Here is a 17,724-nt window from a genome sequence, read left to right on the forward strand (position 1 = left end):
GTGGTCCAAAGAGCTGATCAAGTGGTTCATAATGCTTGTCAAGTAGTATAAAGTGCTGGTCAGGTGGTCCAAAGAGCTGGTCAAGTGGTTCAAGTGGTTGTTCAGTGGTAGTCAAGTAGTACAAAGTGTTGTCCAACTGGTTCAGGGGTTTGGTCAAGTGGCTCAAAGTGCTGGTCAGGTGGTTCAAAGTGCTTGTCAAGTGGTATAAAGTGCTGGCCAAGTGGTTCAAAGGGGTGGTTAAGTGGTTCAAGGGGCTTGTCAAGTGGTATAAAGTGCTTAAAAGTGATGGTCAGGAGGTCCTAAGTGGTCCAAAGAGCTGGTAAATGGTGGTTAAGTGGTTAAGTGGTGGTCAGGTAAATGGTGGTTAAGTGGAACAAAGTGTTGTCCAAGTGGTTCAGGGGGTTGGTCAAGTGGTTTAAAGTGTTGGTCAGGTGGTTCAGAGTGCTTGTCAAGTAGTATAAAGTGCTGGCCAAGTGGTTTAGGGTGTGGTCAAGTGGTTCATAATGCTTTTCAAGTAGTATAAAGTGCTTAAAAGTGCTGGTCGGGTGGTCCTAAGTGGTCCAAAGAGCTGGTGAAGTGGCACAGGGGGCTGGTAAAGTGCTCAGAAGTGCTTCTAAGTGTTTTTGGGGGCTGGTAAAGTGGTCCAAGGGGGCTGGTAAAGTGCTGGTCACCTAGCCAAGTGCTCAAAAGTGCTTTCAAGTGTTTTAAAAGACGTCTTTTATCACTCTACTGCGAAAAGTGCTAGCTTTTTAGCAAGAATGATTAGCTATAATTTTAGAGGGCAGTAGTCAGGTGATCGCCCCCCCTCAGGTTTGATGTAATCCTTCCTGACTCTCTTCAATCTAGTTCATTGCCTCCTTTTTATTTTATTTTATTTTATTAAAGTGCTAGCTACTGTTAAAAGTGCTGGCCAAAGTCAAATTTACAGAGATAAATCTTACAAGTTCTCCTCTAGGGCATGCTGCTATAAATTTGCTCGAATATGTCATTTGACATATCATATACATTATGCTCACCTTCCCTCGAGGACAAGAAAAACCTGATGCATCGCATCATATGGGAGTAGATTAGAGCAGTGGGCTTGTTATCCAAAAGGACATAAGTATCATCTCATCCATTTACCTTGTCATAGAATAGGCCCCCAACCACATACAAATTTTTCTTAATGATATTGTGCCATTGATCCTTTTCCTCTCTTTTGGCCAGGCGCTTTGTGTTGGTGCATTTCAGGACGTAGAAGTCTTCACCTGCCTCTGCAGTCACTGCAAAGTTATGGCCAACCATCAAGGCATCGCTCACGTCATCGTGGTGGCCAGCATACATGGGGGCATATTCATCCTCATCCTCACTCGACGCTTCTCCATCGCTTTCATCCGTAAATGTGGGTTGTATTTGCAAGTATACCCACCCATGCACATGATCTTTGTTGGCACATCTCCTCGATTGACCTTTGATGCACGCACCACAAAAGCAAGAGAGCAATATGTACCTTAGTCCGTGCATATCCGTCTGACTGTAGCCATTGACACAGTGCCAGGATCGAGACCCTGTCATGTGCTTGCAATCCCACTCTATAACTCTATCAACGTCACCGAGCTTGACCTCTCAAAAAGCACGATCGAATTTCTTGCATGTCTCTGGGCATTGACTTTTGAGAGTTGCATTGAGGAATGCAACAACGCTTAAAGCGTTATGCAGCTTCCACCCGTCAGATTTCAATTGCTCCTGTGTGAGGGCTCTTTTGACCACTACACTAGCCCCGTCATGTTCACCCTTTCCATGGCCTGAAGCAAAGAAATTGCGCGTCATTTTGACACCTGTCATGTTGAAGAATCGTGCAACAAAATAGAATGGCCGCCTTGCTTTGTATTGTGACACAGCACTATACGACCACACCCAATGTCGCTTGACACTATAGCCGTGTCTTTTCAGTCATTCATTGTGCAAAGAAAACAGTGTTGCACAAACAAAGTGTCATGTGTCTAGTCATCAGAGATGTAGAATTTTTGTATAGCACCAAGTGCATCACATAAGTATGAAGTGTGAACAAAGATAGTGACCTGAGATGAATAGCAATGCATTGATTGGATCTCGTTCTACACCTTGAAGGAGTAATTCTCTGCAAAATCCACTATAGACACCACTACATCGTCAGGAAAATTGGCCAAACACTCCTTGAACTGTTGAGCTTGCCACCTGTACAAGTAGTTGTGTTTGATGAACTTTCCTAGTATCCCTCGGAGCACGAAAATGAAACTCATCGGATTGAGCTGCTGAACCACAAGGTCTTTTCGACATCTATCTAGACCTTCTTCATCCTTTTCTTGTGTAGGAACCTTGTCAAAAAGCTTGACAGTCATTCTAGAGATACCATCACTCTCTTCAACGGACACAACAAGAGCCTTTCAATCTTGCAATCAGTGCATGTTCCCAAAAGATATTTGGTGCGGTGAAAAGTACTATCAGTTGGCTTTGGACACAATATAGACTCCCATAGTTCTGTCAAGGATAAAAAACTGGTTTTCGATGCTATGCATTGCGCTATTCCACCACTCGAACTACACACAAGACACCTGCAAAAGCATGTTTGTCCACAAAAAAAGTATGTATGTCATTTCTCCACCTTTTCAACCAAAATGAGGTGGGGTTGGTTGAGCAGCGGGAGTTGGTGTCCACTAGTGAAGCACTTCAGTGCACTTGGAGAACGCTCTAAAGCACTTTGGGACACTTTTAAGCACTTTGCAGCACTTTAAAGCAATTTGGGACACTTGAAAGTACTATGAAGCACTTTGTGGCACTTTCAAGCAACCCGTCATGCACTTTGGTGCCCTTTGAAGCACTCTGCAGCACTGTAAAGTACTTTGGGGCACTTGAAAGCACTCTGAAGCACTTCAGTGCACTTTAAGAGCACTCTGAGGCACTTTGTGGCACTTGATAGCACATTGAATCACTTTACCAGTACTTTGGTGCACTTTGAACTACATTGGTGCACTTTGGAAGCACTCTAAACTACTTGGTGGCACTTTATAAGCACTTTCAAGCACTTTGTGGCACTTCAAAGCACTCTGAGGCACTCTATGGCACTTTCAAGCACTATGAAACACTTTATGTCAGTTTCAAGCACTATGAAGCACTTTTAAAGCGGAATGAAGCACTTTGGGACACTTTAGTGCACGAAATAGAACTGTGTGGCACTTTGAAGTACGTTGAAGCACTGTAAAGCGCTTTTTGACGCTTTCAAGCACTCTAAAGTACTTTGAAGCACTTTAAAACACTTTGAAGCACTGTGCAACACTTTAAAGCACTTTTGGGCACTTAAAAGCACTATGAAGTGCACTTTAAGGGCTCTTTGAAAGCGCTTCAATGCTATGTAAGAGCATTCTGAGGCACTTTATGGCACTCTGCAGCACTCCAAAGCACTTCAGAGTTTAGAAAGCACTCTGAAGCACTCTAAACTACTTTGTGGCACTTTCAAGCACCATGAAGGACTTCAGTGCACATTGGAAGCACTATGAAATATTATGAAGCACTTTTTGGCGCTTTCATGCACACGGAGATGCACTTTTCTAGCGCTTTCAAGCATTTGCAGGCTCTAAGTGATGCACTTTGAGACATTTATAAAGCATTTCAAAGCTTTTGCAAGCACCCAAAATTGCTAAGTAAAGCATTGTGACACAATTTCAAGATGTTATGGGTGATATACCTGAGGTAAATCGAGGAGATGCACCGGATGCACCACATGTTCCCTCCTGCCGATTCTCAACCCACACTGAGAACTTTGAATGACTGAGAAGTCGTTGTAGAATGCTCCATTGACGACCCTCGGAAAGCCCGTTTGTTTGATTACGCCAACACTTAGCAATTGCCCTACAAATTTTCTTTGCCTCCTGCTCATCAATGTCACCATCCTCTCGCGCTCGTGCCATCCTTTTTTGCATGTTTCTTTGTTCCCTCTTCTTTGCTGCCCAGTAGTTTCGTAGAATCGGCAGAAGACCCCTTTGGATATGCTGTGTAGCAGATAATGGAGGAAGGTAAAGGGGTTTGTACTGCCATTATGAGTATTATGTGATTTCCATGTGGAACATGCAAGGATGCTATTGACACGACAATGAAGATAGTCAAAACAGTGCTATAGTACTCATAGAGAGAGAGAGAGAGAGAGGTTTTTTTGAAGCCGAATATGGCTGGCAATGAGGAGCTGGTTGATATGGCTTTGTGTTGCGCCCGCAAGCACCTGCAGCGTCTATGGAGGACTGAGAGAGAGAGAGAGAGAGAGAGAGAGAGAGAGAGAGAGAGAGAGAGAGAGAGAGAGAGAGAGAGAGAGAGAGAGCACTGAGCCCGCAAGCCTGCTACACGTGCCCGACAGCTGAGACTACGGAGAGAGAGACAGAGAGAGAGAGAGAGAGAGAGAGAGAGAGAGAGAGAGAGAGAGAGAGAGAGAGAGAGAGAGAGAGAGAGAGAGAGAGAGAGAGAGAGCCCGCAAGCCTGCTGCACGTGCCCGACAGCTGAGACTACGGGGAGAGAGAGAGAGAGAGAGAGAGAGAGAGAGAGAGAGAGAGAGAGAGAGAGAGAGAGAGAGAGAGAGAATGGGCACAAGAGGCGGAGGGACCCATTGAGGCAGCACTACAGAGAGCCCAATGGAGTGGCGGCGAGAGGGAATTTAAATGCGCATGCAGTTTGCTGCTTTAAGATTAGTATTAAAGTGAAATAGAATTTCCAGCCCGCCTAACCTCTCAACCAAAAAGATTTTATCTTTCCTTTATATGAAATGAAAATGAATAACCCACCACCTATTTCATCTCCTCCCAAATGAGTGTCCAAGGTACTTCTTTTTGGTACCACCTAAACATGCTATCATCCTATAACCTAAAACTATTTAGATCTCTAATCTAAAGCATCCTAATACTAACATTTACAACCACTTTGCATTTGGTAACCATGAGTCTCTAACATAATTAACAAATTGACTTACGACAGGTCACAATTTAAAAATACTATGTAAACTTAAAATAAAATTGCATAAATATTAAACAATTAATTATAAATAAATCTAAACCAAAACAACTCAACAAAATTTCTTTTTTTGACTAAATATTTTTTATCAACAACTTTCAATATATTAGTTTGTTAAAAATGATGAATTTAAATTATTTTTTAAATTAATTCTAACATTTTATTTGAAAATATCTTTGTGTGCATATACTGCGTATAATTATGTGCAAATATATGTGTTTGTCTATTTATTTATGTGTTTATGTGTGTGTGTGTGTGTGTGTGTGTTGTGTGCAATTTTTTTTAAAAAAAGAGAGAGAAAGAGCACTCACATTTGGCCAATGTGAGCACAAAGAGCTTGGGGGATTGAAGAAAAACCTGCAAGAAAATACACACACACACACTATGTTACACACACACACACATACACACACAAAAACACAATCAATCTAACGTAATCCCCAAAAAAAGCATACCTTTTTGTTGGAGGAGGGTGTGTAAGTGGAAATCCAAAGTCGGGTGAGGCCCAACACGGTAGATCTGCGGCTTTGGAGGAGAAACACATGAAAGGAGTGAGGAGGAGAAGAAAAAAATGGGGCAAAAATGCAAAAATGAACCCTTGGGTTCTATTTTACAAGTGGGCATCGATATAAGCGTTGGTATACACATCGATATACACGTCGAAATATGCATCGATATACGCGTTGAAACATGTGTCAATATTTTAAGTTTTGATTTTTAAAAAAATTGGGTCTCCCTCTAGTGTTAATAATGTATATATCGATGTCCGCCAACGACGTCAGTAACTTGGCGTCGGTAATGAGTTGATCTCTTGTAGTGTTTCAGTGAGATCATCAATATGGGTATTCTTATAGCATAAATTAGGCAATCAATCACATACACATGAAAGAGAATTGGAAAGCTCTCATTCACTGAGTGCACCAACTTTGCTCCCAAGTCTTTTGCCATTAGATCATGAAGAAATGGCGATAGAATTAAAGAAGCAAGTCATTTCGCTCCTTCACAATAGTTTTTGCATGTCCTCTTCTGATACTGATCAGAGTGCACCGTTGTCCAAGGAAGATCAGGAAGGCACCATGCCTCTCATTGTGAAGTCAAGGAGAAGAAGAAACAAAAAGAAAACTGCATCTCGCACCAATTTGAATGATGAATCTATTGAATTAATGAAAATAATTACAAGAAATGGACAAATCAATCTTTAATAATCACCCAAAACAAAAAAACCCTTTGAATCCCTATGTAATTTTGTGGTGGATAAGCAAAGGTTTCTATAAAAGAGGCTCTATATGTGCACAAACATGGCGACACACATTAATATTTAATAGGTGCAGAAGAGCTAAAAACCGTCCCAAATAAAAATCAAATGAAAACTCGCTTCTTCTTCACCTCTGAGTTTGGGGGGGGGGGGGGGGGGGGAGAGAGAGAGAGCATTCTCGTGTCCTCTTCACTTTTGAGTTCCGCGAAAGAGAGCTCAACTTCATTTTCTTCTCGTGAGCATCACAAAACTTGCCTTGTACTGATCAGCTTCCAGAAATTGTTATATACCTTCGATTTCATCTACAAGACAGATACAACAACTGAGAATGAGAAAGAAAACAAGAGAGAGAGAGAGAGAGAAGCCTCCCTAGTCCTGAAAGCATAAAGAGACCCCTCGCTTTGTCTTCCTCTTCAAGAGCTCTCCATGAGTGCTTCCCTCCTTCTCTTCCTCTTCCTTCTCCTTTTCACTGTGACGATCAACAAATAGAAGAAACAAAAGACTCAAATATCTCACAAACGGTGCAAAATTTGACTCCATGTGGAACATTGATTTCCTTCCTCCTAGCCTTCGATTTCACCTCTTAGAAAGATACAACAAGTGAGAAAGAAAACGAGAGAGAGAGAGAGAGAGAGAGAGAGAGAGAGAGAGAGAGAGAGAGAGAGAGAGAGAGGTCATTGGCCAAGCCTCCCTAGTCCTACAAGCATAAAGAGACCCCTCGCTTCGTCTTCCTCTTCAAGAGATCTCCATGAGAGCTTCCCTCCTTCTCTTCCTCTTCTTCCTTCTCCTTCTCTCTGTGACGATCAACAAATAAAAGAAAAAAAAACCTTTAATATCTCACAAACGGTGCAAAAATTGACTCCATGTGGAAAATCATTTTCCTTTCTCCTAGGGGGTTGTTTTTCAAAAAATTCTTTTGTTCAAAAGTTTATTCGTCAATACTTTTTTGTTGGAGAGGTCCCTCTCCTCTTATGCACAAAAGCTACCTACTCTTTTTACTGTTTCCTTGGGACCCAAGTCACTCTCCTTAATCAAAATAGAAAAATCCTTTTACTCTTTTTAGGCCGCTACTTCCTCAATCTTGCTTGAGCATTTTCATCAACTATTGCATCAACTATTGTAACACCTCATACATTTAGCATTTTTTTAGGATAAATTACTTTGGGGCCATCATTTCTAGTAGCATATGGCACAAACACCACAAGCACTGAACCACACTAACTATGCAAAATTACGTAAACGCTCTTGGATATTTGATTTTCTCACCATGCCCATAAAACAACAAGACATTACTTCTCCAACACATTGGAAAAGATGCACGATTTTTGCAAGCACAAGCACTTGGATGCTCACAAAGTGCACAAACACGGATTAGGCAAGCCTGTTTGGCTCGACAAAGAGAAGGCCGACACCTCCCTTGACCTATGAAGCCAATAGAAAGAGGCCATGAGAGCATGATTGGATGCAAGGAGTTCACATCACCAATTTACCCATTGGAGATCTCCAATTACAATGAAAAGAGCTATCGTTGTGGGAGTAGAGCATTAGGACGCTTACATATCTTTAATCACATATCTGCTTATTGGGGATAACACACACATTCCATTTTGTAATTGGACATTTAATTAATAAAACAAAATGGTTTTTGTACTTCACCATTTGCTCACTCATTGTATTGTATAATTTGATAATAATCAAATACAAAGTTTACTCAAATCTCATGTTGTCTTTACTGTTTGAAGTTCTATAGGTATTTGTTCATGTATCTTGTTGAGGAAACGTTTCATTGTTCATTGTGGTTAATTGGGTGGTTCTGAAGGCTCTGCCATCGCCAATTTTTTTTGCATCAGGTGTCGACCGTTGGCATTTATGCTATCTGCAGAGTGGATACGTGCGTTGTTATCACAATCAGTGTAAGTGTCGATAATATGGAACGTGATTCGATGCACATATCAACTAAATTGTAATAGTTTATATTGACCTTCTAATGTGGATGTTGCAAGGACAACTCAACAACGTGTGATTGGATGCAAGGACTGCAAGGAGAGGCTGACTAGGATATGAAGTCTTCACTTCTCATATACCAAGAGCTCTTGCACATGGTAGAACCGTACTTTCTACCTAGACTTGCCACTTGCCTGAAGATTTGATGAGGAAAACGGTATGTGGTATGTGTTAAAGTCTCACGAGTGACCACTACTTTTTCTTGGGAATGAAGTGCACTAAAATTTTCCCTTACCAGCAGAGGTTTGAACTCACAACGGAACTGGTCGACATGAGGTATGACCGGGTGTAGCACCATTACAGAAAATGGCGAGTTCCCCGTATGCGTCCATGAACTGCACGTGGAATCCTTGTAGGAAGGACATGAAGGTAAGTTGCGCTGCTTTTCTTTCATTCTTTCATTCTTCCGTTTGCAGTTTGTATCACAGATCAGCCCCAGATTCCCTGTTTCTGAGGAAACCATGTCCGAAGTGTTATGTCTCTAAAAGGACCTTTGGGGTTTGGTAAAAGATCGAGTTTGATTTTTGTGCTGAGATCAACTCTTATGGAGCGTAGAGAGCATTCTTTGTTGGTGGGGGACAGTGCTCGATGTACTCGTCCATATACATGGCCTATTGAAGATGAAAATTCACAGATTGTAGCTGGCAGCCATAGCCATATACCAGATGATATTACCACTGTGAGCTTGTTGAAGGCTTGCGTAAAGCAGAAGGACCTCCACAGAGGCACTGCATTGTATGATGACATTCGTAAAAATGGATTGCTCAAAAAGAACATTTTTGTAGGAAACACCCTCATCCATATGTTTGCTAAATGTGGTGCACTGGGCAAAGCTCAAGAAGTTTTTGATCAGCTACCTGTTAGGGATGCTGTCTCGTGGACTGCATTGGTCTCAGCATTTACTCAACATGGACGCGCCAAAGAAGCATTTAACTGTTTTGAACAAATGCAACATGAGGGCCTCTCACCTGATGCCATTACTTTGGCTTCCATCTTGAAGGCCTGTGGCAGCATTAAAGCAGCAGGGAGAGGGGAAGCTATTCATTCTGAGATTGTTTCAAAGGGTCTTTTGGAGAATGACATTGTTCTTGGAAATGCATTGGTGGATATGTATGCGAAATGCGGAGCAATGGGGAAGGCACAACAAGTGTTTGATGAACTCCCTTTTCGTGATGTAGTCTCATGGAATGCTCTCATCACAGGATATCATCAATACGGGCAAGGCCAGAAGGCACTCAGCTGCTTTGAGCAGATGAAAATGGATGGCATCACCCCCGATGTTGTCACCTTTGCTTGCATCTTGCAAGCCTGTGGCAGCATTGGAGCAGCAGAAATGGGTGAAGAAGTACATGCTGAGGTTGTCAAAGAAAAATTGACCATAAATGGAACTGATTTGGGGAATGCTTTGGTGGACATGTATGCCAAGTGTGGTGCTGTTGAGAAAGCACTGCAAATTTTTAATGAGCTTTCAACCCGTGATGTAGTATCATGGAGTGCTCTACTCTCAGGGTATTGCCAACATGGGAATGGAGAGGAAGCTCTTAATTTATTCAGGCGAATGAAGAGGGAGGGCCCACCTCCTGATGCAGCAGTATTTGGTTGCATCTTGCAAGCCTGTAGCAACACAGGAGCTGCTGACGAAGGAAAAAAAATTCATGCAGAGATTATCAAAGAGGGATTGCTAGAAAACAACACTGTGCTTGGGAGTTCTTTGGTTGACATGTATGTCAAGTGTACTGCAATGGCAAGAGCACAGCAAGTATTTGATGATATTCGAGTTCGAAACATAGTTTTGTGGAATGCCCTCATCACGGGTTTTTGTCAAAATGGGCATGGTGAAGGAGCTTTGAACTGTCTTAAGTCAATGCAAGGTGAGGGCCTTTGTCCTAGTGAAGTGACTTTGGCTTGCATTTTAAAAGCCTGTGGCAGCATAGGAGCGGATAGGAAAGGTGAAGAACTACATGTTGAGATTGTGAGGATGGGCTTGCTGGAAGATAGCATTGTGCTTGGCAATGCATTGGTGGATATGTATGCTAAGTGTGGGGCACTAGCGAGGGCACGAGAAGTATTTGACGAGATCCCAGTGCGGAACTTGGTCACTTGGAATGCCCTGATAACAGCATATTGCCAATATGGCCTTGGTGAGGAGGCACTCAGCCAGTATGAACATTTGAAACATGAAGGTCTCTGTCCAGACATAATAACCTTTGCATGCATGTTAAAAGCATGTGGAAGCATAGGTGCAGCAGAGAAGGGCGGTGAAATACATGCTGAGATTGTCAGAAAGCAGCTATTGAGAAACAGTATTATGCTTGGTAATGCATTGGTAGATATGTATGGTAAATGTGGTGTGTTGACCAAGGCTCAAGAAGTATTTGCTGAGCTTTCTGTTCGAGATGTTGTTTCATGGAATGCACTTATTGCAGGATATGGTGAACAGGGGCATGAGAGTGAAGTGCTTACTTGTTTTGAGCAGATGAAGAATGATGGCATTCATCCAGATGATGTGACATTCACAAGCATCTTAAAAGCCTGTGGTAACATAGGAGCAGCTGAAACGGGTCAAGTTTACTTCAACATGATGAGCTCAAGGTATGGTATTGTTCCTTGTTTGGAACATTATACTTGTATGCTGGATCTTTTCAGCCGTGCAGGGCATATAAACAAAGCCATGGCGGTGCTAGAGAAGATGCCATCTTTTGATTACTTTCCGGCATGGTGTTCTTTACTTGGTGCTTGCAAGAAATGGGCAAATGCACAGCTCGCTGAATTGGCCTTCAAGCATGCAGTGCGCTTGGAAGAAAAGTCAGCAGTGTCTTATGTCTTTATGAGTAGCATTTACCGAGCTGTCAGCAGGCAGGCAGACGTTATTGAAGCTGCAAGACTGGAAAATAAAGGTATTAGAAATGGAATGACCTCTTGGCTAGATTGATGCTGCTGATGTTCCTCATAGTGCCCAAATAATGAATTGACATTGCCAACTCTGATCATTTATGACAGTTGTTGCTAGGATGCTAGACGTATGGTTGGAAAGTTTCGAGATAACCTGGCAAGAGATCTTTGCGAAAGAGCAGCTCGGAGGGTTCATGAGGGGGAGGTTGGATTGCCCTTCATCCCAGTGAACATCAGCTTCGGCCTGTGGACACTAACACTCCTAGCAGCTCTTCCGGCTTGGTCCCTTTCCAACAATGTAAGGTGACGGGTTGCTAGACGTATGGTTGGAAAGTTTCGAGATAACCTGGCAAGAGATCTTTGCGAAAGAGCAGCTCGGAGGGTTCATGAGGGGGAGGTTGGATTGCCCTTCATCCCAGTGAACATCAGCTTCGGCCTGTGGACACTAACACTCCTAGCAGCTCTTCCGGCTTGGTCCCTTTCCAACAATGTAAGGTGACGGGTTCTGCAAGCTGTACGCTAACTTGCATGTCCAAACCCTGGCTGGAGGGCATAACAGATTCTTGCAGAGAAACATTGCCAGAGTTCAATTTCCAGAACTTTCTGTGGGACTCATTATACTCGGGCGTCGCGGGTAAATATTCTTGATAGTCTGTCCAATGTTGTGCCAGCTATTTTTTGAACCGAAAATTATGGAACTTGTTCTTTTATGGGATAACTTAAATTGCAAAAGAGCATGTTCTAGGTAGCATTTTTGGTTCTTGTGTATCGGTAGTTGCCTGGGTCATTCAAGAAACCAAAGAAAAGAAGTGATCTTGGAGTATGCAGGTGAGCTACATATGAAGTCAGAGATTATGCTCAACGTTGGTGTGTTGTGAATCCTGATTGTCATGTAACCAGGACATTCCTTTTCTTATGAAACATGAGCAGAGGGCCATGCTTCATGCATTGGGGGTGGTTGTGTGATTTCCCTAGGAAAAATTCAATTCTTCTTGTTGCAACTGTATTGATATTATGGTGTTGCTCTCCGTGATGGGTCTCGTCTCAAGGTGTATTCCAAATGTGTGTTCCAAATTTCTTCTCGGCAATAGAGAATAGCTGGGGTTTCCTTTGATTGAGGAATTGTCCATCTATCTAAAACTGAAGAGAACAAAGGGAGATGAGCTCGGGGTTTTGTAGTTACTTCCATGATCTATACGAGTGTGGTATTAGGTAGGTCCCTTCCAAATGGCAAAGGGGTGACTATATAGACATACATGGCCATGGCTAGAGAGGGTACACAGGAGAACAAGCATAGAGTTCTTACCCTTATGCTCCTCCCATAGAACTCTTTGTGAGTGACAACACGACAAGACAATCAAGATGGCATGGCAAAGAGTCTTTCCATCTTCTCCCAAGCATCCCATGTTGATCAAGCACTATTCAACATGTGGGCAAAAGTGTCATCCACTCTTTTGAGTATGGTATCCACTACTTGCTTGTTTGTTTGTTGGATTTGAGCTTGGGTGGCTCTAGTTTGGCTAGTCACCCTTGCTACCATGGGTTCGACGACACTAGAAAGGTCTTCTTCATTAGATAGCCTCTGGTTTTGACCTTCCAAATGTGTGGAATACATAGCCCTCAAACTTTTGAATTCCATCTTAGTAATGTCATGGCCAACATGTCTGGTTTTGAGGCAGTCAAAACGAGTAGTGAAAAGTGAGTAGGTTAAACAAGGCGAGCGTAAAAGTAAGCAATAAAGTAAATGTCTAACCCTTCAACACGTGTAAGTTACAAACACCACCCTGCATTGCAAGATGGAGAGGGACAAGGTTACTAATAGCCAATGCTGCCCTCTTTTACACACCATGAAATTCAATGCTTTGAAGGTTATTCCATGGGTGCTACGCAGGGTGGCAAGAAGACACTCACCGTGTTGTGGTGTTGCTTGGTTTTTTGGCATTTAGACCAAGGTCTCTTGGGGGACATTTGTTAAGGTAGCCAAACCTTCAATTTCAAACTGTTCAGCAGTTAAAAGACAAATTTACATGAGGCTTGCTTATTCTTGTTACCTTGATTATGTAATATCGTTTTTGAGAATGCTTCAAGAAGACTGACGCCACTTGGTAGCATCTCATTGGAGAGAGTTAATTATTATTAAAGGATAGAGAGGGCGAAGGATGGTGAGGTAATTCTGGAAAAGGAATGGTAGCCGGGGAGAGAGAGGCTCCGAGAGAGAATCAGGTGCGTAGTCTTCTGCAGCGCGCATGCGTGCACACACACACACACACACACACACACACACACACACACAGAGAGAGAGAGAGAGAGAGAGAGAGAGAGAGAGAGAGAGAGAGAGCAAATCATGTCTATTGGAGTGCATTGATTGCGGGATATGCCTAACAGGGGCGGGGCCAGGAAGTTCTGGACTGTTTTTCGGGGGGAGAGAGAGAGAGAGAGAGAGAGAGAGAGAGAGAATCAACAAATCTTTCTGTTCAAATTCTTGTATGCCTAACAGGGGCGGGGCCAGGAAGCTCTGGACTGTTTTTCGGAGAGAGAGAGAGAGAGAGAATCAACAAATCTTTCTGTTCAAGTTCTTGTCTCTTGAAGTGCATTGATTGCCCAACAGGAGTAGGGCCACGAAGCTATGGACTATTTTTTGTTGCAGCAAAAGAGAGAGAGAGAGAGAGAGAGAGAAAATCAACACGGTTGAATCAGCTTCCTGTCCAAAATCTTGTCTCTTGGAGTGCATTGCTTGTGGGATATACCCAAGTTGGGCAGGGCCAGGAATCTCTGGAATGTTTTCAGCAGATGTGATGAGAGGACCTCAAAGCTCCAGATATAATCACCTACATGTGCATCTTGAAGGCATCTTGCATCATGCAAGGTGTTGGTATGGGCAAAAGAGTTCACGATGATCTTGTTAGTCAGAGGCTATTGACATAAAACGTCATGGTTGGCACTACCTTGCTTGACATGTATGCCAAATGCGGTGCACCCGTGACTGCAGAAAGCACAGAAAGTGCTTGAGAAGCTGTGTACTTGTCTAAGCGCAACGAGCAGTCGTGCTTAGCACAAGAGGAGCAAGGGAGAAAGCTCTAGGTTGTTTTTAGCACATGCAAAGTGAGGGCCTCTGTCTAGATGCAATCACCTTTGCATGCATCTTGAAGGCATGTGACTCTACCCAACATGCTGATATGGGCTTCAATATTTGATCTTGTATTGTTAGCCAAGGGCTATTACAAAAAATGTCATGCTTGGCAATGCCTTGGTCGACATGTATGCCAAATATGGTGCACTTCAAAAAGCATAGAAAGTGCTTGAGGAGCTTTTGTACTTGTCGGAGCGCAACGAGCTATCGTGCTTGGCACTGCTCGATATGTATGCCAAATGTGGTGCACTTCAGAAGCAGCTCGAGGAGCTTACGGTTTGAAACGACATCTCTTGGAATGTATTGATTGCAGGATACCCACAACAGGAGCAGGGACAAAAAGCTCATGGCTATTTTTAGTGGATGCAAAGTGATGGCCTTTGTCGAGATGAAATCACCTACGTGTGCATCTTGAAGGCATGCAGAGCCAAGTAGCTCGAGGGTAGCTCTGGGCTATTTTTAGCAAATGCACAGAGAGGGCATCTTTCCAAATGCAATCACCTACACGTGCACATTGAAGGCATCTGGCATCATGCAAGATGTTGGTATCGGCAAAAGAGTTCAAGATGATATTGTTAACCAGGGGTTGTTGCCAAAAAGCGTCATGCTTGGCACTGCCTTGGTCGACATGTATGCCAGATGTGGTGTACTTCATAAATCACAAAAAGTGCTCGCTGTCTGGAATGTAGTCTTCTCGAATTCACTGATCGAGGGATATGTCCAGCAGAGGCAACACCATGTTCATCTCGGTAATCACCTTCACTGACGTGGGTTTGTGGAGTCAAAGTACTTGCATGATTTTGGAACTGTTTATGCCAAGTGTGTAGAGCTTCATAAAGTACACGTTTAGATGATAAGTAGTATCCCCTGGACTACATTACTAGCAGCCTATGCCTATGTGGGAATGGGGAACAGTGCTGAGAGAGAGAGAGAGAGAGAGAGAGAGAGAATCAACAAATCTTTCGGTTCAAATTCTTGTCTCTTGGAGTACATTGATTGCGGGATATGCCCAACAGGAGTAGGGCCAGGAAGCTATGGACTATTTTTTGTTGCAGCAAGAGAGAGAGAGAGAGAGAGAGAGAGAGAGAGAGAGAGAGAGAGAATCAACACGGTTGAATCAGCTTCCTGTCCAAAATCTTGTCTCTTGGAGTGCATTGCTTGTGGGATATACCCAAGTTGGGCAGGGCCAGGAATCTCTGGACTGTTTTCAGCAGATGCGATGAGAGGACCTCAAAGCTCCAGATATAATCACCTACATGTGCATCTTGAAGGCATCTCGCATCATGCAAGGTGTTGGTATGGGCAAAAGAGTTCATGATGATCTTGTTAGTCAGAGGCTATTGACATAAAACATCATGGTTGGCACTTCCTTGCTTGACATGTATGCCAACTGCGGTGCACTGCAGAAAGCACAGAAAGTGCTTGAGGAGCTGTGTACTAGTCTAAGCGCAACGAGCAGTCGTGCTTAGCACAAGAGGAGCAAGGCGAGAAAGCTCTAGGTTGTTTTCAGCACATGCAAAGTGAGGGCCTCTGTCTAGATGCAATCACCTTTGCATGCATCTTGAAGGCATGTGACTCTACCCAACATGCTGATATGGGCTTCAATATTTGATCTTGTATTGTTAGCCAAGGGCTATTGCAAAAAATGTCATGCTTGGCAATGCCTTGGTCAACATGTATGCCAAATATGATGCACTTCAAAAAGCATAGGAAGTGCTTGAGGACCTTTGTACTTGTCGGAGCGCAACGAGCTATCGTGCTTGGCACTGCTCGATATGTATGCCAAATGTGGTGCACTTCAGAAGCAGCTCGAGGAGCTTACTGTTTGAAACGACATCTCTTGGAATGTATTGATTGCAGGATACCCACAACAGGAGCAGGGACAAAAAGCTCAAGGCTATTTTTAGTGGATGCAAAGTGATGGCCTTTGTCGAGAAGAAATCACCTACGTGTGCATCTCGAAGGCATGTAGAGCCAGGTAGCTCAAGGATAGCTCTGGGCTATTTTTAGCAAATGCAAAGAGAGGGCATCTTTCCAAATGCAATCACCTACACGTGCACATTGAAGGCATCTGGCATCATGCAAGATGTTGGTATCGGCAAAAGAGTTCAAGATGATGTTGTTAACCAGGGGCTGTTGCCAAAAAGCGCCTGTGTATGTATGTGTATGTGTATGTATGCCACATGAGGTGCCCAAAATATTACGATTTTGTGTATGTGTGTGAGCTTATAGACGGATAATTCGGTAGATTCAACCTACCCTAAGACCTGAACATTAAAAGTAGTGTAGGTAATGGTAGGCATGATAGAAAAAGTGAATGTGACAGTCGACATGTTGGTAGAAATCGCAGAAGGGATGATGATGACATAACACATACTAGCTGGAAGGTGATGGAACAATGCAAGGAAGGTCTAGTAGTTGATCCATCCAAGATTGTGTTTCGATGCAGACGACGGGTATCAAAGGTAAACTTGTATTCTGTGTTTTGATTTCCTCTATGTGATCTCAAAAGTTCTTAAATTACATCATGTATATATTAAACCAATGAATTTACACCATTTTTATTGAAAAGATTTTAGATGAAGGTGACAAGGACTTGTTGTCCTCAACAAAGGGACATGCGGACGATACACCACGACATGGCAATGTGAAAAGATACCCATTTCTTTATAAAACATCGGTAATGAGTTCTTCTTTGTACAACTAAAATATTTTTACATTAAAAAAGTCCCTCCAATATCAGAGGAGAAGCATAAGTCCCCCTTCAACACTGGAGAGGATAAAAGTGGCGGGGAAAGGGCACGTTCCCTACGGTATTATTATAAATGTGGAGAACGGTGCCAACTCCACACCATACATATGTATGGTTTTTCTTTTTCTTTTTGGGCACATGCATCGCAATGCACAAAATGCATCTCTCTCAATCTTTATTGCTATCAAATAAATTTCACCTCCATGCATCTTTTAATGCACAATATTCTTTGTGATGCGAGGTCATAGAGTTTTGGGCGGAATCTTTGAGGAGAGATGCTATGAAGCCATCACCAAAAGCTACACCTTGTGGTAAAATCCATACTATTATCACTTCTTAACTTCTTTCCATGTACACAGTGAAGCAATCAAGGCATACTAGTTTGAATTTCTTTTCTTGTTTGAATGAAAAAATTCATGCTCATGCTGGCACACACTAAAAGATATCGAGTTACTTTTTATGATACTCTGAGAATGTCCCCCGTTCATGTTCGGCTCCGCTTTAGCCTCTGAGAGCTCCCCCTCTCCTACACTTGCGTGCGACCTCCTCTCGTCCTAAACCCCTGAAGGATCTGCAAGCAGCAGCGCACCTCAACACCCAGCCTGAGAGAACGAGAGACCTGCGGACAGACAGCTCTTAGCACAAGAGCGTCTCAATTGCCCTCTTCTTTTTGTCTAT

General features: G+C 43.0%; 2 protein-coding genes across 3 annotated transcripts; both read left to right on the top strand.

Moving 5' to 3' along the window:
* The first annotated feature begins 8,482 nt into the window (after positions 1-8,482).
* LOC147417807 (pentatricopeptide repeat-containing protein At2g33680-like) lies at positions 8,483-11,487 on the top strand. Its single transcript, XM_086506497.1, has one exon. The coding sequence runs from the start codon at positions 8,748-8,750 to the stop codon at positions 11,202-11,204; it is 2,457 nt and encodes an 818-aa protein (XP_086362623.1). The 5' UTR covers positions 8,483-8,747; the 3' UTR covers positions 11,205-11,487.
* LOC147417808 (uncharacterized) lies at positions 11,266-17,307 on the top strand. 2 transcript variants are annotated; one of them, XM_086506498.1, is made up of 4 exons: positions 11,266-11,369; positions 11,483-11,659; positions 11,724-11,798; positions 13,662-17,288. In XM_086506498.1, exons 1-4 carry the CDS (start codon positions 11,266-11,268, stop codon positions 13,759-13,761), a joined length of 456 nt encoding a protein of 151 aa, XP_086362624.1. In that variant the 3' UTR covers positions 13,762-17,288. The 2 variants fall into 2 exon arrangements, 1 of the variants encoding a protein (XP_086362624.1); XR_015187235.1 differs by lacking the exons at positions 11,266-11,369; positions 11,483-11,659 and having other exon boundaries at positions 11,662-11,798; positions 13,662-16,759; positions 16,867-17,307.
* Positions 17,308-17,724: the final 417 nt, after the last annotated feature.

This window comes from Adiantum capillus-veneris, chromosome 30 (genome assembly GCF_014529385.1).
Source record: "Adiantum capillus-veneris isolate H3 chromosome 30, ASM1452938v2, whole genome shotgun sequence".
NCBI classification, from domain to species: Eukaryota; Viridiplantae; Streptophyta; class Polypodiopsida; order Polypodiales; family Pteridaceae; genus Adiantum; species Adiantum capillus-veneris.